This window comes from Sceloporus occidentalis, unplaced genomic scaffold (genome assembly GCF_023333645.1).
Source record: "Sceloporus occidentalis isolate IW3139 unplaced genomic scaffold, rSceOcc1.0.p SCAF_2, whole genome shotgun sequence".
Classification (NCBI taxonomy): Eukaryota; Metazoa; Chordata; class Lepidosauria; order Squamata; family Phrynosomatidae; genus Sceloporus; species Sceloporus occidentalis.
The window spans coordinates 223,007,064-223,032,382 of record NW_028316982.1 but is presented as its reverse complement, the minus strand read 5'-3'; the positions used below and the strand labels follow the sequence as shown (position 1 = coordinate 223,032,382).

Here is a 25,319-nt window from a genome sequence, read left to right as displayed (position 1 = left end):
AAGGAAGGCAAGGTAAGCTTCAAATTGCAAAAAAAAATTGCTTGGACCCTTTCCGGCTGGGGGTGTGGCAAAGGCTCTAAGCCACGCCCACTGGCCTATCCAACGTCGGATAATCCGGAGTGTCGGATTACCGAGAGTCGGATAATCGAAACTCTACTGTACTTGAAAAATAGAGTGGCTGTTGAATAACTGACATAATTCAAAGATTTTCCATTAAAATCCAGTGGCCCTGCAGAGGTTCAGCCATCTACCTAATATTCTTAATGCACAACTAATATGTGCAGGAATAAGTTTGGGGTTAAAAGGCTGGAAGCCTTCTACTGCTAGCAAAACTGGGCCCTATCTCAAAAATGCATAAAACACATTTTGTAATATAAAGTAGAACAATGAACCAAACTAAATGTTACACAATATAGTATACCAAACTGATACATATGCATAACTTCTAGTTATGATTTTAAATAGGTGGTTTTAAATGGATTGCTGACATTTCATGCTGTAACATAGGAAATGACCTTCAAAATATCCTATAATATTGTGAGTATTTCCAGCTAACAGTCCTTTGACGTTAGTACACTGGTATCTTAAAGGCAAAAGGAATTAAATGCCATATACTTATGGAGAAAGCAGCAAAGTAGCTTTCATCAGTGGAACAGGGAGAGATACCTGTGATTTTCTCTGGCCCCTCCATCCTCTATGCCACCTCTTGCACTGCTTCAAAAGGTCTCCCAGCTTCCTGGAGCAGGTTTAGAGTGACTGAAAATTGCCTACACACAAACACCAATGTTACTTCTCTCATGCTCCAGCCAGGAAGTGACCCAGGAGTTGGATAGTTGGATAGTTAATCTAGCAATACCTTACTCATTGTCTCAAACAAACTCCCTTTTTCCTAAATCTATACTCTACTCTTCATTCTCTCCAGAATTCCACAATTCCTTCTAACTCTCATAAAACCATCATCTCATCCCTTCAGTATAAGAATCCATTTCCTAGATATCTCCACGGGAAGCTGGAAATAGGTATAGGAATTGTGAAGCTTTCCAGATGCTGCTGCACTACAACTTGTAGTATTCATCAACATCTAGTGCTTGCAGGGCTACATAATTCCCTGCTGTAAAGACACTGGGTTAATAGGCTATTGGGAAATATACGGTTGTTAAAATGGGTTAATATATTATTGTTGTTCAAATATACCACTGGGAGAGGGGGAATATATTCCATTATTTTGCATGTCATTGAATCCCTGCTTCACAAGCTACTGGCTGATCCTGTCTCATCTACACTGAGCTCATGCAGAGGAACATTGTGCCACCTCTGCTGCCTGTGCAAAGAACTGAATAAGCTTATGCAGGGTAAAGGCACTTCAACAATCATCTTTCTCAGCATGGGCCTTTGTGTGAAATTGGATAATGCCACACATGGGCACACACATAAATTAAAGAAAAGAGCAGCACATATTCTGAGAAAGCACTACATACCTCTCTATATAAGTTGCTTCTAAGGGAAAGTATGATGCTGCTCTAACCTATGCCAGATGTTACTAGCTTTCACTGGGGTTGCAAAAATGTTAAAGAAATTTGTTTTTTGGGGGTTGGTGTTCTCATGCAGAGGACAAAGGAGCAAACACAAGGATGACAGTATCCAATAAAGAGAAAATTACCATGTACTGCAGAAGAAGTGAAGATAAAATACTGGAAATGTGCAAGCATGGTAGGCAGGCAAGTGAGTTGTACTGTAGGAAGGCCAAAACCCAACGGGATCAGCATTGAGCGAAGGTACCTGGTTCAGACAAATGTGATTAAGCAATCAGTAGGTAGGATTTTTGCAAGGCCTATTGAAAAGATTTAACCAGCAAAACCTGAAAATGTCAATATTCTTGACTCTGACACTCTCCCTTTTGTTGCAGAAGCATGATGGCCACTTTACAGTCATCCAGCTTGTTGGCATGTTGCGTGGAATAGCTTCTGGCATGAAATATCTCTCAGATATGGGCTACGTACATCGAGACCTAGCAGCTCGGAATATTTTGGTCAACAGTAATCTCATGTGTAAGGTCTCTGACTTTGGCTTATCACGCGTATTAGAGGATGACCCCGAAGCAGCTTATACAACAAGTGTAAGTTTGTTTTTTTTTATTTGACATGAGATTGATGAGTCTCCTTGTTTTCTTTTTATACTGATTTTTCCTCCTTTGCTGCTATTTGGAATTTTTTTTTTTCTGGAGGCTTTCCTTTTGTTCTGGATGCTTAACCATCTTTGTGACTCAGATATCTTTCAAGTGCTTCAAATGCCATCTCTTTATTCTGTAACTTTTTGCTTGGTGGAGTGTTTTTCCCCATCTAGGCAGCTTTATTCATTTCTTTAATTTTCTAGGGCCATACTTCACCAGCAACCTGGTTTTATTTGCAAGTATATGAGACTTACATATGTGAACTCAAGTATTTGTATTATTACCTCATATCCCATAGTCAGTAACAAAACTGTGAAAGTCTTGTGTTTTCATTCTTTAAGCATGATTAGTTTTATTTCAGAGAGATTTTCAATGTGGAAATAGAGAATTACCTGAGCACGGTTTTGCACATGCATATGTTTGCTATTTCACCTTTTCCTTCAAGTCACCTTGATTCTGTTTGTTTGAATATTATGCAGTTACTTAAGTGATGGCATTTTATTCATTTTTATGAGAAGGCTCACAGTACTGTAGAAATTGATCTTATCTACAAATGCACAAAAATAGAAACTCATTTGAGCATCACCTAAAGCCCTGCAACTTGGGTTTATAGCAAAGTTCTAATTTCACAACTACCTCTTTATATGTAAAAAGCCATTTGTGTTGTTAGAGCTATTGCATAGAAAATGGCCAAGATTCAGAAGAGTATATTTGAAATTATTTCTGTAAATTTGTGTTATACTTAATTATTCCGTGTTAATTTCATTGGGGTAAACTCATGTGTAACTGGATTCGAGAATGCAAATGATTGCCTTGATCCAGTAATTTCTTATAGGTGTGTAGGCTGTCATGCAAAGCAAGGGTTTTCCTTTTTATTTCTATGGTACAGAACAGATCTACGTATCTGTTGTTGTTGGGAGGGGGTTGTTTGGTTGGTTTTTGAACTCTTCCCTCAACAAGCATGAAAGAAGACAGGCAATAAAATGTGACTCATGCTTCCTGTCTCAGAACTTCTTGAAATATGTAATATGCAATAAAACTAAAATAAGGAGTTCAGAAATGATGGAGAAATAACATATATGTCAAAAGGTTTTGTAATTATTACTGTTCCTCAACTCTTCTTTCTCACTCAGCTGGAATTTGCTGTAAGAAGAGGTAGAGCCTTGTGGTCTTAAACCCCACTAATGTCCACAGCTCAGATGGCATTAGACGTGGAAGATCTAGACCTAGCTAGGAGAAACATGAAAGCAAAATCAAAGGGTCTGCTAATGTGAATCTTTAGAAGGGATCAGCCAGATATGTTGGGGTGTGGGACTGTATACGGTGGAAATACATCTGCATAACATAAAACATATGGAATCCTGTTGTTGAATTATGATGGATAAGACATGTACAATTACAATTTGCTTTTTTGGAATGAGGATGGAATTCACTACTGCATTTTAAAAATCCTTCCCACAAGCCTGTCTTTTCCCTGTGGCAGCCCCGCAAACTCAGTTACAAAACACACTGCAGAAATAATCCAGTTTGAGAATGCTTTAACTGCCCTGGCTCAATGCTAGGGAATTATAGGAGCTGTAGCTTTGAGAGACATGCAGCCTTCTCTGTCAGAGAGCTCAGGTGCCACAATAAACTATAATTCCCAGGATACTGTAGCACTGAGCCAGGGCAGTTAAAGCAGTCTTAAACTGGATTGTTTCTGCAGTGTTTTGGACATAAGACATTTCTTAGTCAGCTCTCTGGATTCAGATGGGCTGCAGCTGAGAAAAGATGGGTTTGGTGGAGAGGAATTGATGGGAGACTATCATAGCTACATCTCATAACTGCTTGTCCCTATGCAGGATCCTGGCCCTTATTTACATTTCCGAAAGGCATTCTAATTTTAGCATGGTTTCTGACAGTTAGTAGAACATTCAGCTAATATAACTGGATTGTAATTTAAGAAATGTGCATAATTCTATGGCAGGCCATCACTGTTAATTTAAATAGATATTAAGTAAGGGTGGGGGACATGTTTTTTGAAAACTAAGAATAGCCTGTTCAAGGACACTTTTCGTAAATGCCACCAATATTTTTTCAAAGACCAGTGATATGTAATTCCACAAACTCAAAAAGGTTTTAAAAGACTAGTCAGCCACAACTGCACTTCAGTTTTTGCAGCTATAAAATATTGTGCATAAAAAAAACTGTATGGAGAGCGACTGACTATTTTGTTTAGGATAAAGCTGTTTTTCTTTTGTTCCTTATAATTCTTTGTTCTCCTTGGTTCTTAAATTATTCAAGAAGTGAAGAGCTGCTCTCAAAGTATATACAGTATTTGGTGAGACAGACCAAAACTTGGAAATACAGTTACTGGCCATGCAGACTAGGGGATTCCAGGAGTTGTAGTCCAAATCAGTATCCTTTCAAAGCCCTACTATAGATCGGATTCAGTATAAGGGAGCTTCCTATGTTTTCTATGATGCTGACACACTTTACATTGATCACATTAGAGTAGTCTAATCAGGAGATAATTAATGAACCACTGCCGGCATATTTGGCCTCCATAGGAAAGAGTACAACTGGTACACCAACCAAAGCTGCCTAAAGGCACGCCTGAGCATAGCAGCTACCTGGTCTTCCAGAAACAATGCTAACTCCAAGAGCAGCCTCATAATACAAACCTGATCTTTCAGAGGGAGTGCAATAACATTCATAATATGTTAAAATCCCAGTTCTAGGTTAGCTTTCCTACTGACTAACAGAACTTCCATCTTATCTGTATTAAACTTCAGTTCATTCACCCACAGTCAATGCTTCACCTGCATCCAGACAACAGAGGCTATCACATGAGGGCTATTTACAGTTTAATAGCACTATTTTAATGTTATTAAGCAAGAACAATACAATGGTGACATTAAAACACTTACTTTCACACTGGTCGCAATAACAGGGCATTAATGGCCCAGTACATACTTCCCCGAAAGGGCAGGCTGAAGACAGCTGGTTTTCTTGCAGAGGGACGCCGCAGCAGCCAAACTGTGTGGCATCCCGCCACCCCAAAAAGAACCCAGGTTCTTCTTCCGATGCCACGGGGGCATCACAAGTGTGCCATTAAGCAATGTGCAGCAATGTCTATACGCTGCACACCACTTATGTCACGTTGGTGGCCCCCATATGGACGGGAGGCCGTCATTACGATGATGCCAATACGTCCTAGGGCTAGGGACTATGCAGTTGGTGCGCAGTACCTAACCCTAGAATCGCCACCTGGACGCTGCTTCTTGGCGGTATGTACCGGGCCAATGATTCACAAGCAGTAAAAAGGCGCTTTTACATTCCACACATCTGCAGAAGGGATTGTGTTAGCAGAGAGAAAAATAAGTCTTCTTTCACCACTGAGAAACTCTCCTGTGACTCACAAGCACAACACAGAAAGAACAGGCACACTGGAAGACTGGGGAATTCAATTTAGGATATTATCCTCCTATTGCATTCTGGGTCTTGTGGTTTAGGAAGGGGCATTTAGAATATTCAGCCAGACAGCTCTTAGGGCTCACTGAACTACAAACCCCAAAATGCAACAGGAGGCAGCCAGAGCAGTTAAAGTGGAGTAGCCCCATTTTAATGAGTGTAGTGCGATAATCTACTCTCTGGAACGTTTAATGATGAATTCTCAATAGGTCTATTGAAATGTGATTGCCTTTCACACTTTTGCTAATGAATCTCTATCAGCAAGCCGTTGACATTTTTTTATCGTCAATGAGTTATTCCACTAGCACAATGATTCCATGATGTTACAAGAAGGGTAGGTGGACAACGTCATGTGAAAATCTTTCCCCGGTCATGCAATAATGACGGTAGCAATGCACTTCTCTAGCGTTTCTTATTCCCATGTGATAATCTTCAACAATTCAGGACTTCCACACTCTCCTTGGGATCAGTTGTAAAAGACAGATAGAAATAAATGTCATCAGCATACTGATGATACATATAGGAGGTCATCTGGTGTTTGGGGTCAGGTATTATGAGTATTCTGATGACACCCAACCACAAAACTCCAGATGACTTCCCACATGGAGATGTTAAAAAGCATAAGGGACGGTACTGATACCTGTGAAACCTCAGTTCGGAAGACTGAACTGATTACCTGGATACATTCCAATCTGGAAAAAAAGTCAAAAGCACTTGTGTGTGTTTGTGTGTGTGCCATTTGCCTATTTTTCTTTCTTTCTCTGTTCTTGCTCCGTTGATTTCTCTCTGTGGCGGAAGCTGGGAAGAGGTAATGAAAGTTTAATACCAGACTGGTTGGATTGGGTGTTAAGGAAAATGCAACATGGGATATACAGTGAAAGAAATAAAACATGTATGTGAGAGTCAGGGTGACTCAGCAGAAGCAATTAGGAGCCACACAGGTGTAAAAGGTAATGTAATTAGCAAGTCCTAAATGCCAAGGACAGAAATGTAAAGTGGATAATTGAACACACCTGAGAATTGTTAAGTGGTCAAGGCTGAGATGATGAAATCATTAATTGTGGGATGAACCAAGAGAACCAATGAAAGTGGATGTACACGCCCACTGGGTGGAAACTGACAAGAGTGGGTGGTATTTTGCAATGACTATAATAATGGCTATGAATCCCAATGTATTTTGTGGGTAGTAGTGAGGAGTATTGGAGTTGTGTTGGATAGTTTTGGAGCTGTATATAGTAGAATAAAGTAGATCTTTTATATAAGACTACTGAGTTGTCTGGTGTCTTGAGTGAAGAGACAAGAGCCAGCTGGATCCTGAAGAAGTGGGAAGACTTCTGTGGAAGCAAGAGTGAGAAGGCTTGGAGAGTTTGTCAGGGTCTTCAGCCTATTCTCTGTAACTCTGCTGCTTTAGAGCAAAGCTTTAACCACTGGCCAAAACTGGTCAGCGCCGGTGCGTAACAAGGTGGTGAGTTCGAGCCTGAGGTGAAGAGCTACAACTCCCATCATCCCTGACATTGGGGTGACTAAAAGTTTTACCCACAAACTGCATAATCCTTTGCTGTTGTTCCAAATGTCAACAATGGATTTTGTGAAATATAATTTATGTTGAGAGTATCTGAGGGCTTTAAAGGCAGCACAAAAAGAACCTGGAGAAGGCAAATGAAATCTGTGGGCACTTTCCCCATCCCTGTTGTTGGGTGATCTATTTGCCTTATCCTGTCATTGAGTAAGGACCTTACTAGGGTCATTTTGCATATGGTGCTTTTGGGGTTTAACACTTCATTTGACTTTATCATTGCAATTTTTTAAAATTGTTACCAGGTGTGTTCTCCAGATTGTTTTGCAGATTGTTTTCAGTAAATTACTCACATATATCTGTTTCTCTGTGGGAATGTTATTAAACACACATGAATCAAACTTTACCAATAATTATGAAGAGAACAGCAACAATAGCCTAAATCCTATTGCTGTTCTCAACACAGTAGACCCATGGAATCAATCAACTTTACAAAAGGGTTGATTTACTCTTCAACAATTCATTGAAGATGCCTACTGTAGTTTGTGGTATCTCAGGTGGAGTACAAGTAAAATAGTATAAAAAATTCAAAATTTACACAGTAAAATAATTTAAGCAAAATGGCCAGAATCGTGTTAGTGTGTTACAAATGAATAACCACTGTAGTTGTGTGGCTACACTGTGGCTCCCAGCCTGACACTTTCTCAAAACCCATTTTCTGGGACATTCCACCCCTCCATGAGTGATCTCCAATGTGACAAGCAGAAACAGAGTCCCTATTGCAATTTCTCCTTGCACTGGAGATCACTCTCATGGTGATGGTAATATTAGTCAGAACTCTAATCTGCCTGAGTCCTAGACCATAACGCAAACCATCTCACTGTTTAGAGAAAAGGGACCAATTTTTCCCCTAGTTCCTCATGCAGGAACTCCACAGAAAGATCAAATACCTCAATTTTCCTCTGCACTCTCTCTCAAAATACCCAACAGAAAGTGATACTGCATTTAGAGGAAAAGAGATTCCAGTAAGAAGGTGGTAAGAGCTGTTCGACAGTGATATGATAGCCCTGTTTAAATATTTGAAGGGATGTCATATTGAGGAGGGAGCAAGCTTGTTTTCTGCTGCTCCAGAGACTAGGACCCAGAGCAATGGATGCAAGCTACAGGAAAAGAGATTCCAGCTCAACATTAGGAGGAACTTCCTGACAGTAAGGGCTGTTCGACAGTGGAACACACTTCCTCGGAGTGTAGTGGAGTCTCCCTCCTTGGAGGTCTTCAAACGGAGGCTGGATGGCCATCTGTCGGGGATGCTATGATCTGGATTTCCTGCATGGCAGGGGGTTGGACTGGATGGCCCTTGCGGTCTCTTCCAACTCTATGATTCTATGGAACACGCTGCCTCAGAGAGTGGTGAGTTTTGAAGGTTTTTTAAACAGAGGTTGGATGACCATCTGTTAGGAGTGGTTTGATTATGTATTCTTGTCTGGCAGGGGGTTGGACTGGATGGCCCTTATGGTCTCTTCTGACTCTATTTCTATGATTATAGAGAGCTTTCTGCATGATTTGGGCAAGAAAATACCTGAAAAATCACACCATTTGGGTGAGATTGGGGGGGGGGGCTTCAGGGGCCACAAAAGTTGAGCCCAGGGGCCATATATGGCCTACTGGCCATAATTTGCCCATCCCTGACAGTGTATCTTTCATTTTTCTTTATCATGTTTTTTTAGAAACTAGAAAATGTATTTGATACTGAGGTGTCTGTGTGTTTGGAAATAAGACATAATTCTCTACCTGATGTCACTGAAGGGTAGCTTTGTAGTTACCTATAATTTGAAAGCAAAAAAAGTAAGTATTACAAGGTGGTAACATTTTCCCCATGGCATTTGTGTGTCAAGAATGGATAAGGAAACATCCAAGATAGTACAAGAGCCTGCTTTTTGCCATCAAAACACTATTTCAGCATGTACTGAAAGTTGCCAGGACAACAGCTGCAAACACAATGACATGTCTATTTTAGAGCAAGAAGAAATGCTTATCAGTACAAAGACAGTATAAACTCTTGAACTCTTCATAGTTTATCAGAATTGCTACAATGTAAGAAGATTAATTTTCTATGCATAATGGTTGATCTATCCACAAAGAAGAAGATGAATCAGGGCTGGTTCACATAGTTTTCAAACTTGGTGTTGTCTGTGTACTGTGTAATATGAAACACCTTTCTGGTTTAACTTTTATTTTCTTAATTTGTATGCTATTCTTATTCAAACCATCTATGTGTGCCTCCTGTCAAATGTGCATTACATATGAGGTTTCAATTGTGGTAGATACATATTCTGATTTGTATGAGTCTTCATTCTATGAAACAGAAGCATTCATATGATCTGTTACATATCATGCCCAATGGGAAGAACACACAGCTATCCATTTTTCATACACTAACAATACCCATTTCTGTTAGGATTCATGTTGCTCTTTTGAGGAATAATACTAAGTTCCACTATTATTTATCCACCACCAGTATTGGATAATGATGTCTGTTTCCTAATGATGATATAGTACTTAGTTGCATTTTCTTACAAGCTTGTTTATGCAGTGAAAAACACCGTGTGCTGACGACCATTGTTGACAGAGGATGGTATATATCACAAAGAACATCTAATATTGTGGATGATGTGACCTTGCCCCCCACCTAGATGCCAATTCTGCCCACACATCTAATAATAATAATAATAATAATAATAATAATAATAATAATAATAATAATAATAAATGATATTTATATTTCCCGCCTCTCCCTGCGGATCAAGGTGGTTTTACAGCAAAAAAATTCAATAATACAAAATGCAAATACAATGTTATCTATAAATAAGTCTGCAATACTGCTACCAATCATTAAAATATCCAATCATCGTCTGTTCCCATACTATTGAGTCAGAAGTGGGGGTGTTCTTTAGGATCAATTATAGCAGATCAAATGGATAGGCCCGGTGGAAGAGATCCATCTTAAGTGACCTCTTAAAGGCTTCCAGTGTAGTAATAAGGCGGATCTCTTCTGGCGAGATGTTCCATAGTTCAGGGGCTGCGGCTGTGAAAGTTTTATGGGAAGTTGTAACTAATCTGGTTTTCGTGTATTTGAGTAGTTTCTTCCCTGATATTCTAAGAGTGCAGGACGGACTGTATAAGGAGAGGTGTTCCTTTAAGTAACTCAGACCCAAGCCATGTAGGGCTTTAAAGGTAATGACCAACACTTTGTATTGCACCCGGAAGCTGATCGGCAGCCAGTGTAAAGATTTTAATATAGGAGTGATATTATCTGATCTAGATGTTCCCGTGACCAATCTGGCTGCAGCATTTTGGATCAATTGAAACTTCCGAACTTGGTACAAACGTAGCCCCATGTAGAGTGCATTACAGAAATCTAAACAAGGGGTTACCAGTACTTCAAGGTCCCCCTGGGTCAGGTAGGGGTGCAGTTGGCGTCTCAACCAAAGTTGGTATCAAGCACTCCTGGCCACCGCCTCCACATGAGATGAAAATTGTAGAGACGAGTCCAAGGGCACTCCCAAACTGCGATCTTCATCCTTTATGGGAAGTGTGGCCCGTCCAGGACTGGTTGACAAATCTCCATCCCTGGACCAGGGATACTTATCACAAGCACCTCCGTTTTCTCTGGATTCAACTTGAGTTTGTTTTCCCTCATCCAGCCCATTATCGACTCGAGGCAGGCATTTAGAGGAGAGATGCCATCCTTGGTCCCTGCAGCAGTCGAGACATAGAGAAGTAGATTTGGATGTCATCAGCGTACTGATAACATCCTGGCCCATGTTTCCGGATGATCTCTCCCAGAGACATACGCCATGAGAGTCACCAAATGTCAACTCTTTTTTACAAGACCAGCTGTCCTCCAGCATCACCATCTGGAATCTGCCCGAGAGGTAGGACCTGAACCACTGCAACACAGTGCCCCCGATATCTAACTCCCTCAGGCATTCCAGAAGGATACCATGGTCTATGATATTGAAAGCCACTGAGATGTCCAAGAGCACCAACAAGGTCACACTTCCCCTGTCAATGCTCAGACGGAGATCGTCAACCGAGGTGATCATGCCAGTCTCAACTCCATATCCCGCCCTGAAGCCAGTTTGAAATGGGTCCAGATAGCCTGAAGTTGGAAAGCAACTGTCCTCTCGATCACCTTACCCAAGAATGGTAGTCAATAGTTATTTCTTATCAGGGGATCTAGGGAGGGTTTTGTCAAGAGTGGTTTAACCACTGCTTGTTTAAGCTTGGATGGAAATTTCCCCTCCCTAAGGGATGGGTTAATTATAGATTGAAGTAAAGTTGTTACTGCATCCCCTCCCTGAGTGGTCAGCCAAGATGGGCAGGGATTGAGGGGGCACATTGTCCTCCTTACACTTCCAAGAAGCTTATCCACTTCATCGGTATTTACAAGCTCAAATTGATCCAGTCTAACATAGTCCACAGAGTCATTTTCTACTCAGAAAATGTAATCACAGTATTTAATCGCATCACTCCCCTGTGGGCAAACAAGCCGGTCTCTGTGCCAAAGGATTAATGGACATAGATCAGACATCAGGAATGGGAATACAAAAAAATCACTTGCAGAACACTTCAGTCTTCCTGGGCATATTGGACCTCATAACAGCAGTCCCTGAACAAAAACACTACAAAGAAAGATTTGAAAGAGAAACAGCAGAACTGAAATATATCCACAAACTCCAGTCCACCAACAGCAGGTTGAACAGAGAAACTGGTTTCCTGACACAGTACACATACTATAATACTAGTTAACACCACAGCCTCATGAGGGCTATCTTGGCCAATTTATCACATCTACTTTCTGTTTCCCACCCAGCATCACACTACATTCCAATAACTCCCTCCACCATTCATATATTTATATACTCATTTTGGCTTTAGACAACATCTTTCCTCCTGCCTTTCTATCCCTACAACTATCATTAAAATTGTCATCTCATCACCATAACCAAAAGTTTTGCATTTCTATTGCTATTCATACATACAACCAGCTCATTCACATCTATGAAGGTCTGTTCCTAGGCACTTCACTCCATAAACCTGAAGTAGACTTAAGTCTGTGCAAGTTTATGCTATCAATTTTATTCTCTCAACTTCAAAGGTGTTGCAGGATCCCTTTGTATACTGCTCTATTCCAGTTCATCAACTGTGTTCCAGCCAGGAAAGAAGAGTACTTAAGAAATTAGAACTTGATTAGCTATATGACTGTATCTAAAGCTATATCTTTAGTTCATGCTGACCAGAGGCACAGCACTGCCTCAAGCTATTTGTATTATGGTTGTCCTTTTTCAACCTGACACATAAAAATGGCCCATTGAAGTAGGGATGGACTGATTAGTCTGTTCAATTTCCACATTAACCTGCAAATTTAAGAGTAGTATAAATCACACAAAATAATAATTGAAATTAATGGCTTCCAAAGGAAATTGGCCATAGAGTAATCAATGAAGGATCTGAAGACTGCTAGAGAGAACACCATTCTAGTCATTTCTAGGTCCTTCCAGCACATATGTGAAATGTGAAATCTAGTTATGTTCCAAATCACACGTTAGTCTGGGCAGCGTAAATCAAGTCAGTTAAAATAGAATTCACAAATGTCAAATTTTTTCATGTATCCCTCCACTGCAGGGGACAATTCATACAAGATTTAAAAATCTAAAATTTAATTCATTTGATACATTGATAAAATTGGAGTAATAATGCCAAATAAAGGATATATGCAAAATTAAAAATATACTAAGCATGCTGATACCTAACCCATGGATCTCAGATCCGCGACCTCAGTTATTCACGGAGGGGTGACTTCTGTTAATTCTAATGGTGTGTGCACCCGGGCTGTGCATTTGGGGATACCTATGAGACTTGAATACATGTGAGCCTCCATTTGGGGGGGGGGGTCCAGAACAGATCCCCCGCACAAATGGAGGGCCACCTGTATAAGCAAATTGGTCATCTCAGAGCCACTGGCAATAATCTTTGAGAATTCCTGGAGAACACGAGAAGTCCCAGTGGACTGGAGGAGGGCAAATGTTATCCTCATCTTCAAAAGGGGGGAAAAAGAAGACCCAAATAATTACCACCCATTTAGTCTGATATCAATACCAGAAAAAAAATCTAAACTAGCTTATTAAAGAGAGTGTTTATAAGCATTTGAAAGAAATGCCATAATCGCAAAAAGTCAGCATGGGTTTCTCAAAAACAAGTCAAGATAATTTTAGCTTTTTTTAAAAAAAAATATCAGTTTCGTAGATGAAGAGAATGCTGTGGATGTAAGCATATCTTGGATTCAGTAAGGCCTTCAACAAGGTACCCAATGATATTCTTGCAAACAAGCTAGTAAAATGTGGGCTAGACAATGCAACTGTTCAGTAGATTTACAATTGGCTGACTGGCCAAACTCAAAGGGTGCTCAACAATGGTTTCTTTTCATCCTGGAGAGAAGTGACCAGTGGAGTCCTACAAGGCTCTGTCCTGGACCCAGTGCTATTCAACATCTTTATCAATAACTTGGATGAAGGAATAGAAGGCATACTTATCAAATTTGCAGATGACACCAAATTAGGAGGAGCAGCTAATACCCCAGAGGAGAGGATTAAAATTCAAAATGACCATAATAGATTAGAAAGCTGGGCCAAAGCTAACAAAATAAATTTTAACACAGAGAAATGTAAGATACTTCACTTATGAAGAAAAAAATGAAATGTAAGATATAGGATGCAGGATACCTGGCTTGACAACAGTACATGTGAAAAGGATCTAGGAGTCTTAGTAGCCCACAAGTTGAACATGAGTCAACTGTGTGATGTGGCAGCTAAAAAGGCAGTGTGATTGTAGGCTGCATCAGTAGAAGTATAGTGTCTAGTTGGAGGGAAGTAATAGTAGCACTTGATTCTGCTTTGGTGAGATCTTGCCTGGAATGCTGTGTCCAATTCTGGGCACTACAATTCAAAAAGGATGTGGACACGCTAGAGTGTATCCAGAGGACAGCAACCAAAATGGTGAAAGGTCTGGAAGCTATGCCCTATGAGGAATGACCTAGGGAGCAGGGTATGCTTAGCCTGAAGAAGAGAAGGTTAAGAGGTGATATGATAGTCCTGTTTAAATATTTGAAGGGATGCCATGCTGGAGATAGAGCAAATTTGTTTTCTACAACTCCAAAGAATCTCACCCAGACCAATGGGTTCAAACTACAACAAAAGAGATTCCACCTCAACATTAGGAAGAACTGTGGTTCGACAGTGGAAGTGTAGTGAAGTGTCCTTGGAGTGTAGTGAAGTCTCCTTTTTTTGAAGGTTTTTAAACAGAGGCTGGATGACCATCTGTCAAGGGTGCTTTGATTATGTATTCTTGCATGGCAGGGGGTTGGACTGGATGGTCCTTGAGGTATCTTCCAACTCTATGATTCTATTGGGAAATCTGGTATTCAGATTTATACAGCTAGACTGTTTGAAGGGCCGTATCTCCCTGTACGAGCCCCTGACAATATTGAGGTCATCAGGAGAGACCCTTCTCTCTGTCCCACTTTCCTCTCAGTTGCGTTTGGTGAGAGCAAGAAAAAGGGCTTTTCAGTGGCTGCTCCCAAGCTCTGGAACTCCTTCCCTGGGGAGGCCAGGATGGCTCCATCCCTGCTTTCTTTCCGGCGGCAGGTAAAGACATTTTTATGCCACCAGGTTTTTGCATAATATGGATGCTGTTTTGTTTTTGTTATAAAGAGTTCTAAACTTTAAATTTTAATAATGTAATGTTTTTGATTATTTGAACTCTTTAATTGTTTTTTAAACTTGTATTTTCTATGTTTTATAGTGTTTTAACTTAGACTGGGAGGAAGGCGGGATAATAATAATAATAATAATAATAATAATAATAATAATAATGCAAAACTAGGATTTTTGTTAAGTATAATTGCAAAAAATATATTGTATATTTGTAAAATTCTGACCCAGGGGCCAAGATATATGCAAGATACTTAGCTTACTTAATTTTGTCAAGAGCCTATTTAGAAAAGATTAATAATTGTTTTAAAATTGTAACTAGCATACAGAGCAGATGGGCAAAGATATGCTTGCTGGATACCAATTATTGGTGAAAATCTGGATCACAGTATAAAATTAAGTTAATCATATCTTTTGAGGGATTATTAATCATGGAATGATTCCCACATAACATCATTTTTTTTAAAAAAGTTTATTTTTTTAACATGGAGAACAATATAGCAGTTAGAAATGTACCATTACAGTCTTTGTATTTTGAAAAATAATTTATTTTTCAATATATTTCATAGTTGTCTTGAATTTTATGTTAAGACAATTATATATGTTCATTTTATCCAGATGTTTTATCAGATTGGGCAAGATATAAATAAAAGTTTTATTTTTTATTTATATACAATTCTGTGAACATAACAGAATTTTATTAAGTCTACACTCCTTTTTCCCTTTGCAGTCCATTACATTCCCAAAAATATCACCCGTGAGTATTCCTTGCCAAAGAAAACCCTGTGAAATTCATGGGGTCACCATAAGTCAACAGGCAACTTGAAGGCACTTACACATACACAGTACTGCTTTAAGTACTAACTTTCTCAAGTACTGTTTTAAATATTGCTTTCATACCTCAAGAGTACAGACTAACTGCTTGACAGATTTTAATATGTTATTCAACTTCCTGAAGATTTGTGACCTGGGTCACAATTTGCATTTTCCTGTAGTTTATTACAATCTAACTGCACCCTCTGAAACATGGAAGTGCCAATACATATGTGGCTGTAATTCCAGTTGCATCAGTAATTCTAAAAAATGGATTGATAGCCACAAAAGCTCATGCTAAAATAAACCAATTTCAAAGGTGCTGCAGAAGTCCTTCACATCCACACCCACATACTTCCCTACACACACACACACACACATATACAATTTCTCATTTTAAAGACAGTTAAGGGCACATGTGTTCAGAAGACTAAGAATTACATAGATTTGTAATGTCTGCCTCATTGCATAGGAATTTTATTGGGTGGCTTCCAGCTTGTATTTAGAATAAACCATTGGAATTAATAGATTTTTAATGACTAGCCTAAATTCCAGTGGTTCTAGTGGGCCCCCTCTACAGACTAAGTCTGTATCTGACTCATTGTGTTCTATACATTTTTCAATATCTAATGTTATACATCTGTTGTATGTCATTGTTCTATAACATATATTTGGAGAAAGCTAAGAGCAAAATAACATTTCCCATCTGTTTTAATGGGAACTTTCTGTATTTAGAAGAACTCTATTTATTTCACAGTTTACTTTTTCAAGTGAAATCATGAAAGCTAAATTGCCTATTAGGCTTTGCTATAATTTTTAGCACCCCATAGATTTTATCCTTTGAAAAACTGGACTGATTTCAGACCACTAATTATCAAGTAACTTTGGCCAAATGCTGGGTAAAATACCTTAATGACAAATATTACCACATTTTCATAGGAGGGCAGGATGCATTTATCTGTTTATGAAAATGTACTTAGCTAGAAAAGGGCAACCAAAATACTCAAGGACTGGAGAAACTCCCGTAAGAGAAAACGCTACAATGTTTGTGTGTGTGTGTGCGCGCGCGCACCTTCAGGTCACCTGTTGACTTATGAGAACCCCATGGATTTTTCATAATTTTTTTTTAGGTAAGGAAATCTCAGAGGTGGTTTTCCCCCCAATTCCTTCCTCTGAAAGATAGCCTACAGCATCTGCTATTCATTGGTGGTCTCTCATCCAAAGTCTAACCAGGACTGTGCCTTCCAAAATTAGATGGAATTTGGTGCCTTCAGGTCCCTTGGGGCAGTATGGCTTAGGAATACAGGAGACATCAAAATATGTTAAAATTATGCCTGGTGTGGAGAAAGTGGCTAGAGATGCTTCCCCCCCCCCCCACCCCACGTCTCATAATATTAGAACTTGTGGTCATCCATTGAACTGAATGGTAGGTTATACATGACAGACAAAAGTAATTTTTCACACAGAGCATGGTTAAATTGTGGAAAGCACTACTACAAGATGGATTGACATCATCTACCTATATGTTGAATTTAGTCTATTTCTCCTTTCCACTTACCATCTGAGCAAGATGTTTTATTTCTAAACCATTGTGTCTGCCAATAGTGGACTCAATGACAATGAACAAACTGAAGCTTAATCCAGACAAGCCAGAAGTATTCCTATCCATCTGAAAAATAGTTCAAGAAATAGGGATTCAACATGTGCTAAATGGTTACAGTCTGCCTGAATACTCACATTCACATCTTCAGTATACTACAAGATTCAAGCCAGAACCTGGATTACTGGTTTCTATGGTGGCCTGGAGTGTATTTTCATAATTAAACCCAACATGTCCGCTGTACCCCATTGAACTCTCCACTTTTTATAAAACATAATTTTTTATTAACACCTGGCAAGATGAAAGAGATCACCAAGCTATCCTGGATAAGAAAACTCGGTTCAGGTAGTTTGGTTGGCTCAATAGCTCCACCTATTGTAGAATCCTGTCTGGTGCACCTCACCATAACTATAGGAATGCCAGGAAATGGTAGAAGTGTCCTTATCACTTAGAAGGGCAACACAAATCTCCAGTTTACCCATGTGTTAAATGGCATGTAGACCAGATTAGGTAAGCACATAGTAAATGATTGTCTGTAAGCACCCTGTTTTTCTCACTCTGTAGAATGTTCACTGATATGGAAGAAAAATTATTCTTCCAGTATTTTTAAAGCAAAAGGGGGAAAAGCATAGATAGTTAGGGCCTGAGATTGCATCTTTAAATTTTCTGATAAATCTATCAATCACTTGTTGTTTTCAGATTTTTTTTTCAATCAGTTAATCTATCTGAGGAAGATGCCCTTTTATTGTTCTAGTAGTTGTAGTAATTACAAGATAGCACTACATGGTCCAAGTGGGGGAGGTCATCCTGCCACATCGAGGTGAGCCCATACACACACACACACACGTACACACTTGGTCTATGGGCTGCCCCCACATGCTATGCATATGATAAATGCAGCTTTAATATGCATTGTCTTCCCTGAAAAGGAGAATCTCTGAATGCAATGAATATGTATTGAAAATGAGGCCGTCCTGCATCTTCAAGACCAGCCTTATTGCTACCCGGGGGAGCGAGCCACTATCTGGGCCCTTGCTGGCCCACCCAGGCAGCCCTCTCTTCTGTCATACTGATAGATCCCCTTTGACGCGATTCCAGCTGGTGTCGGTGCTGCGCATGGCCATTCAACGTTTGGGTCTTCCTCCTGAGGACTTTGGAGGACATTCATTCTGCATTGGCGCAGCAACTTCGGCCGCTGACAGTGGCATGCCGGTTGAATCCATCAAGAGGCTGGGCAGGTGGAAATCCAGAGCCTTTTCTGGCTATGTTCGGCCACATATGGACTCTTATTCTGGACTTTAGGTTGGGTTTGGTTTCTCGGGTTGGCAGAAGGTGTTCCTACCTGGAACAGCCTTTTGTGGCAGTAGCATAGGTCATGGATCTGGTGGGCGTGGTATCCAGGGCTGCATTTCGTGACCCGGGAGCACTGAGGGCATGTGGTGTGGCCATTGAGGGGGCCACATCGATTCAGCAGCTCCCTGTGACTAGGGGCTTAATAGCAAACATGTGATCGACCGGTTGCATGTCTTATCCAGGGCGCTTTTCGTGGCCCCTATGTCATCCCAAAGTTTGGCCGTAACCAAGCAAATCGGTTCGTTGACCAATCAGGAGTTGGTTGATGATCCAGATCCAGACCTCATGCTTTGGGCCAACCCTACCCCTGTCCTGTTTGGTTATTAAAGTTGTGGCCTTTCTTCCAATTTGGTGTCTTGGTCTTTTGTGGCAGCCTCCCTCCTCAGCAACTATCATACTGTCATCATACTGAAGTACAAGTTAGATAGGTGCTTGATAATTTCTGTGATTTTTCTCTTCCACGTGTATCATAATTCTAAGCCATGTGAAAGTGATGTTGCGAAAGTATCCTTTTATATGTTTGCTATGTTGCTCAGCAAATGAGAGAAAGTAAAATTTATTATTTTAGTGAAATCAATTAATTTAATCATTCAGTTAAACTCTGCAAGTGATATTTCATTGAGTCCTTGAGTTGAAATTACATTACAAGGATGATAAATATTACTAAATAGTTTAAGGCGGCATTATGACACCCCTTGTGCACAGCCCTTCTTCACCCCTAGAATGCAGTCAGGCCGGCACAAAGTGCGGGTCTGTACTACCTCTAACTTATGTCTCTTAGATGTCCGTGAGCTTCTCATCTAACTAACATATCCTGGATCCATCAAATGGGTGACTAAAAATATCACACCCACAGTCCAATGCAGAATTTCAATAAGTAAGCATAATTTCCTGTGTTGAATTGTGACCTGCAGGTTAATTTGATTCCAATAGATTTGTCCCAGTATTTATGAAGTGGAATATATGTTTTCATATATTCCACTTCGTAAATACTGAAACAAAATTTGCACAGGTTTCATCGGGAAATCTGTCTGCTGGAGGTAAATATTCTTTCCACTGAACTTTGTATGTTTGTATAAAATATTTAGCAATGCATGTCATTTACTGTCTTTGACTGCCCCACTGTGGCTGCACTAGAATTATATTAAAACATTCACATTGTTGAAAGGTGCAAACTATGAAAACTGTCTTTGACATAGATAAGGCACACAGCTACAGTTAAGGTATATTGAGTAAAACAAAGAGACAGAAAGGCAGACAGCTCATACTATAATTTAAAGTATATGTTTGTCGTGCTAAACAAACCACATGCTTTGGAGATTATCACATACAGAGGGGATAGGGATGGGATCACTCCCCCATCCTTATCCCATCATCAATCCACCCGTGACTGCGATAGCACTGATCCTGCCCTTAACCCATCATTAAAGCAGTATTGCAATAACACAAACTTCCATTAATGCAAAATGCCAGCCAATGTCACTTTAATGATGGGTTAATGACAGGTTAATGACAGGATCTTTGTGACATCATCTGAAAGTCTTTTGCAAGATTGCGGTCAATCAAGCTTTTCAGAGGGGTTATTGATGGGATCTGCTTGATGTTGTCTGAAAGTCCTTCCCACAATCTCATGGGAAGGATGGGACAGGAATGGGACAAGGACGGGATAACCCCCGTGTGATAATCTCCCATGTTACAGTCACCAGATTTGGTGTACTGTCCAGTGGGATCATGAAAACCAGCATGATGTAGTGGTTTGGCTGTTGGACTGTGACTCTGGAGATCAGGGATTGATTTCCTGCTTGGTCATGGAAACCCATTGGGTGACCATGGGTGAGTCACAAACTTTCAGCCCCAGAAAACCATGTGATAAATTCACCTTAGGGCTGCCATAAGTCGGAAACAACTTGAAGGCACACAACAACTAATGGAACTAAAACAAAAAAACCAGTAAGGCTTTGGACCTGATCTATCAACCACTCAGGATACCTCCCAACACATCTATTTTCTTTATGGCTTGCTCTTGAATGTAGATTTGTGAACCAATTTTGCACAGACTTGGTATTTACATTTAAAGTGACACCCTAAACATTTTCTGAACCAAATATAGACTTTGGTTTTTTTGAGAAAATTGCTGGATTTGATTCATTTTGCATTGAGCTTGACGTGATACAAAACTCCAGATTGTATGTGCTACCAATCAAACTTTTATCTCATTCAAAGCATTATCAAAATCATCAACATCAGCCTGAGCAATGTTGGGTAATTTCCTAGTGTGTTTGTTGAGAGAGAGAGAGAGAGAGAGAGTAGTGTTCAGGAAATACAATATTGTTTAACAATCAAGCTTAACTATCTATTACTATGGTGCATTTTAACCTTCCAAAAATTAAGATAAACTTTCACTTTTCAAATAAATCATAATTTTCTTTCTTTTTTTCCCCTTCTGTTTTGTTCAACGTGTTTCTTATATATTTGATGAGCTGATCGGCTATTGTATGAAATGTAAACAGATTCATACCATTTTCTTGAAGTATCCTCCTCTAGGACACCATTTTACTGCACTAAAGAAAAAAATTGTTGGACTTGTTCCAAATAATATTGTTTGACAGACATTAAATTAGTACCTTTAATTCGAATAATAAATGGTTAAGCCTTAAAACCTTAAATAACCTTGTACAGATCCAGCCCTTAATGTTTTCTAATAGAAATCTTGTTGGATTATACGTACTTGGAAAATGAGGAGAGGAGAAGGAAAATATACTGCTTTTATAGCTAATTAAAGCTTTTTAATGTTTCCTGAAGGACTTGTAAAGGACTTGTTTTCTCAACCTTGTTTTCAAAGATGTATGTACATTCCATGTAACTGCTGACTATCTCCATTTTACATTTCCCAGCATCTATTATTCATCTATATCTCTCACTCCTCTATTGGGAGGGGCTATTTTGTGAATTAACAGAGTAATCCAGACCATCTACATAGCTGCCTAAGAAAGGTTTAGATGTCATTGATGCACCTATCTCCTGCTGAGCAAGAGTGATGATGATGACAAGCTCTGCTATCAGAGGGTTACGTCTACCCTGTGGGCTCCAGTTATACTCACAGAAGGCTCCATATGAATAATGATTGTCTTCTGTAGTACTATTGGTAGAAATGGGTCCCAAAATGGGGGGTGGGGTGTTCTAGGATGGCTGTAGCCTTTGAATCAGCAGAGAGGCTTCAGAATCAGCGTACATCAACTGGAGCAGGGTGTACCTAATTCCTTTGCTAGTTAGAGCCAATAGGGGAAATGCTTTTTTAAAACCAGAAAAATCCAGTATGGATAAAAAGAGGTTGATCCATCCCAATGTTCTTCCTGCTCTGGACAATTAACTACTCAAGTCCAACATCTAACCAAGTTTAGAAATTCAGACCTCAGCAGTTAAAACTCAGCAAATCTTTATCCACCATTATAGTTCCAAACCATGTACACTGTCAGAACAAAACAGTAAGCATTAACGTTGCCTAATTAAACTAAACACAATTTCAAACTCATAGCAGGCTCAGTTCTTATTCGCTATAATTAATAAACACATTTACCTCTCTTGTTCCCATATGCTTCTCACAGGAATGACATTGAAAAGGCTTGAATCATGCCTCCCTTCTCTCCAGTGCTATCTCACCACCTGTGCCTGAAATCACCATATCTCTGCAATGACTATTCTACTGTATTTATGGCAGGACAGTTTCATTTGCAACTTCTGACTACAACTTGCAACTACAGTGGATTCCACCACCACCATGACCCCACTCACGCACATTTAAAATTGCTTTGTTACAGTGTCATAGTATCCTCACTGCAACATTGATTTAACAGATGTTTGATAAATTTAAATTTATTCTGAGTTTTACAGCTAAGGCGATGTGTGAGATTAAACCTCTCATGCCTAAACAGCACAATGAAACAGGTTGCACAGGCTTGCAGGCTAGGACTTTCCTTATCACTGAGGCAGTCATTGCCTTCCCCTACCCCTGTCCCAGCCAGGCATACTTTCAAGAGGCCTAAGAAGGGGCCTTAGGTTCAAATACTTCTCCAGATAAGGGTGGGTCATGCTTATTAGCCTGAGATGGTAGAGAAGCCCTTCATGCACATGTTGGCATCTGTACAGAGATGTTTCATGGTTGGTTACTTCATAACCAATAGGGCACATGGGCAGCGGGCACCAGAGTAGCAGGAAGCCCCACAGCCCTTTCAAATGTGGTTTGAACATTAATGCATGAATGAGACTATCTGAACCTCCCTGAAAATATTAAAATAATCATCCAGTCTCCATTGTTGTTAGATTGATTCTAAAGGTTGGGAGTGTGGGTGATCCCATTCAAAACTTTTAGCCTACTTGTCAAGCTACTGTACAAGTGTAGAGAACTGTACAATTATGAGTCACTGCAACATCTGTTGCCTATTTAGCAAATGGATTTGTCTCTCCATGAGATGCCATGTTTCCATGACCAGAAGAACTTTTTCTGTAATAGAGGAGAAAGGGGTATTCCACAACTATATTTGATATTTTCTCTGAAATAACTCCCACCCCTGTATTCCTCTTCATGTCATTTTTCAAAAACATGAACCATCTTCCTGAATTTTTCAGCCTTTTCTTCTCCACAGAATGATTTCACACGTTAAGTGGCAGCCATATTACAGTGGAGTGTCCTCTTTTAAACTGTACACGTCTGAAGAAATATCTTGTGGTGCATAAAGTATTACAGAACTACATGCTATGTTTACAGCCAGATTTGTAACATGGGAAAATGAAGCCCTTCAGATGTTGTTGGAATTATGGTGTATTTTTTTACCGTTTGCTATCCTGGCTATAGCTCATGAGAGTTGCATTCAAACAACATCTAGATGGCCATATCTTTGGCCTTTGGGTCCCAGTTTGGGAGAAAGGGTGGGATACAGATAATAATGATGATTCTGCCCCTCCTCCAGTGCTTATTTTTGAAGCTACATAGGTAATGTCTGTACACTGGAATCTGTATGTGTCCTTGAGAGCACAGCTAGTTCAGATGGTATATAATTTGGTATGGCATTTGGCCAACCCAGATATGTGTGGAAACCAAATCAGACTGATTGCACAGATTATCTGATAAAAGTCCATGTAGTTTTGATGTAAACTGTTTTTAAAAGTTCTTGGAGAATATTTTAATTCATTTTAAAGGTTTCATCCCTGTATTGTTTTAAATGTTTTTATGTGTTGTGCATTTTCTTGGGGGCCCTAGTGGGCCAGGAAGCAATATATACCAAGTTTTTATTAATGCTTTTGGGAGTAAATGCAAGAATGATATTACCATCATAGCAACTAATTTCACCAGTTCCTATAAGACAGATAGGATTCAATCATAGTTTTCCTGGGGACCTACCAATTCTAAATGCAGCTGTTAGGGCATATTGCTAACCTGATTGTATCTTCTCCATCACCAAAATATCCCTGCCTGTAAAAAGACAGCAGCTCCTAGGTCACACTTTGCAATGTGCTAACAGTCTAGTTGCAAGCATTTTGTAAATCTGCAGGGACTTTCAAACCTGTGCTTCTTGCATGCAGACATTAGCCACCCTGTTCAGCTTAGAAGAGAACAGGATGTTGTAAAGAGCAACATCAGCTATAATGCTCAGTTCCTCAGCAGGGTTGATAACTGAGTACTGTGATATTCTGTCTGGTTAGCACCAGATGGATTGTTAGACAGAAAGGCAATTATTTTCACAACATCATCCCCAGACACAGCCAGAGTGTCCATCTGGGCCAGTGGCAAGCCAAAAGGATACTGGATACATGTTCTTCTGCTGAGAAAAACCACAGTTGGCAACTATTCCCTCTTTTCAAATGCAGGTCAGGGTTTGTTTGTTTTTTCCTCCTCCACTCAGTACTTGATACAGAATTGCAGATGATGTGGGCAAAATCAGGGATTGAAATGTACACCGATGCCAGCCTGTAGGCTAATGCTACAGCCCTTCTGGAAGTCAACTTGTCAACTTCCACATAGCAACCATCTTCCCGAGAGTCAGGCTGCCAATGATGGTGGCAATGTACAGAAGGTTAGGATAGAAAATGCTGCCCTGCAGAATATAATCTGTTGAACCAGAAGGAGACAGTACTCACTCATCTTCCTCCTCTTCTTCCTACAGCTCTGGAAAGTAATACATACAAACAATCAGTCAATCAACAGATGTGTAAGATGATGGGATAGTTGCATCTTTGCCCTCTACTTCTCCTGGTCCTTTTCTACAGTGTATTTATGTTGCCCTTATGTTGTTCTCATGGCAGTTTGTTTGATTTTGTCTTTAGATTGGTACCTTTTTAATATATGTGCTGTTGTTACATCAAGTCACTTATATCTGATCTACCACTCTCTCTATAAATGAAGTGCATCTTAAATAAATGAAAAGAATTGCCTCAGAAGCTTGCTCAAAAAACCACAGGAGACCGAATTGGAAGAAAGGCCACAACTTTATTAAGCAAACCATTGGAAGGGTTGGCATAAAGCATAAGGTCAGGATCTGAAAATATCAGACAACCCCATGTTTGTCTGATAGCAAAAACCTGGTACCCACCAGGCATTGGGATGACCTAGGGGCTAATGCCAACCCTGCCAAGAGCGAATTCAGT

General features: G+C 39.9%; 1 protein-coding gene across 4 annotated transcripts in view; it reads left to right on the top strand.

Moving 5' to 3' along the window:
- The window catches only part of EPHA6 (EPH receptor A6), a 608,811-nt gene that overhangs the window by 532,436 nt on the left and 51,056 nt on the right, over nucleotides 1-25,319 (top strand). For all 4 annotated transcript variants that reach the window (XM_089512280.1, XM_089512279.1, XM_089512277.1 and 1 more), the window contains one exon: nucleotides 1,907-2,116. In XM_089512280.1, the coding sequence (XP_089368406.1) occupies nucleotides 1,907-2,116 (210 nt within the window). The remainder of the gene's footprint in view (nucleotides 1-1,906; nucleotides 2,117-25,319) is intronic.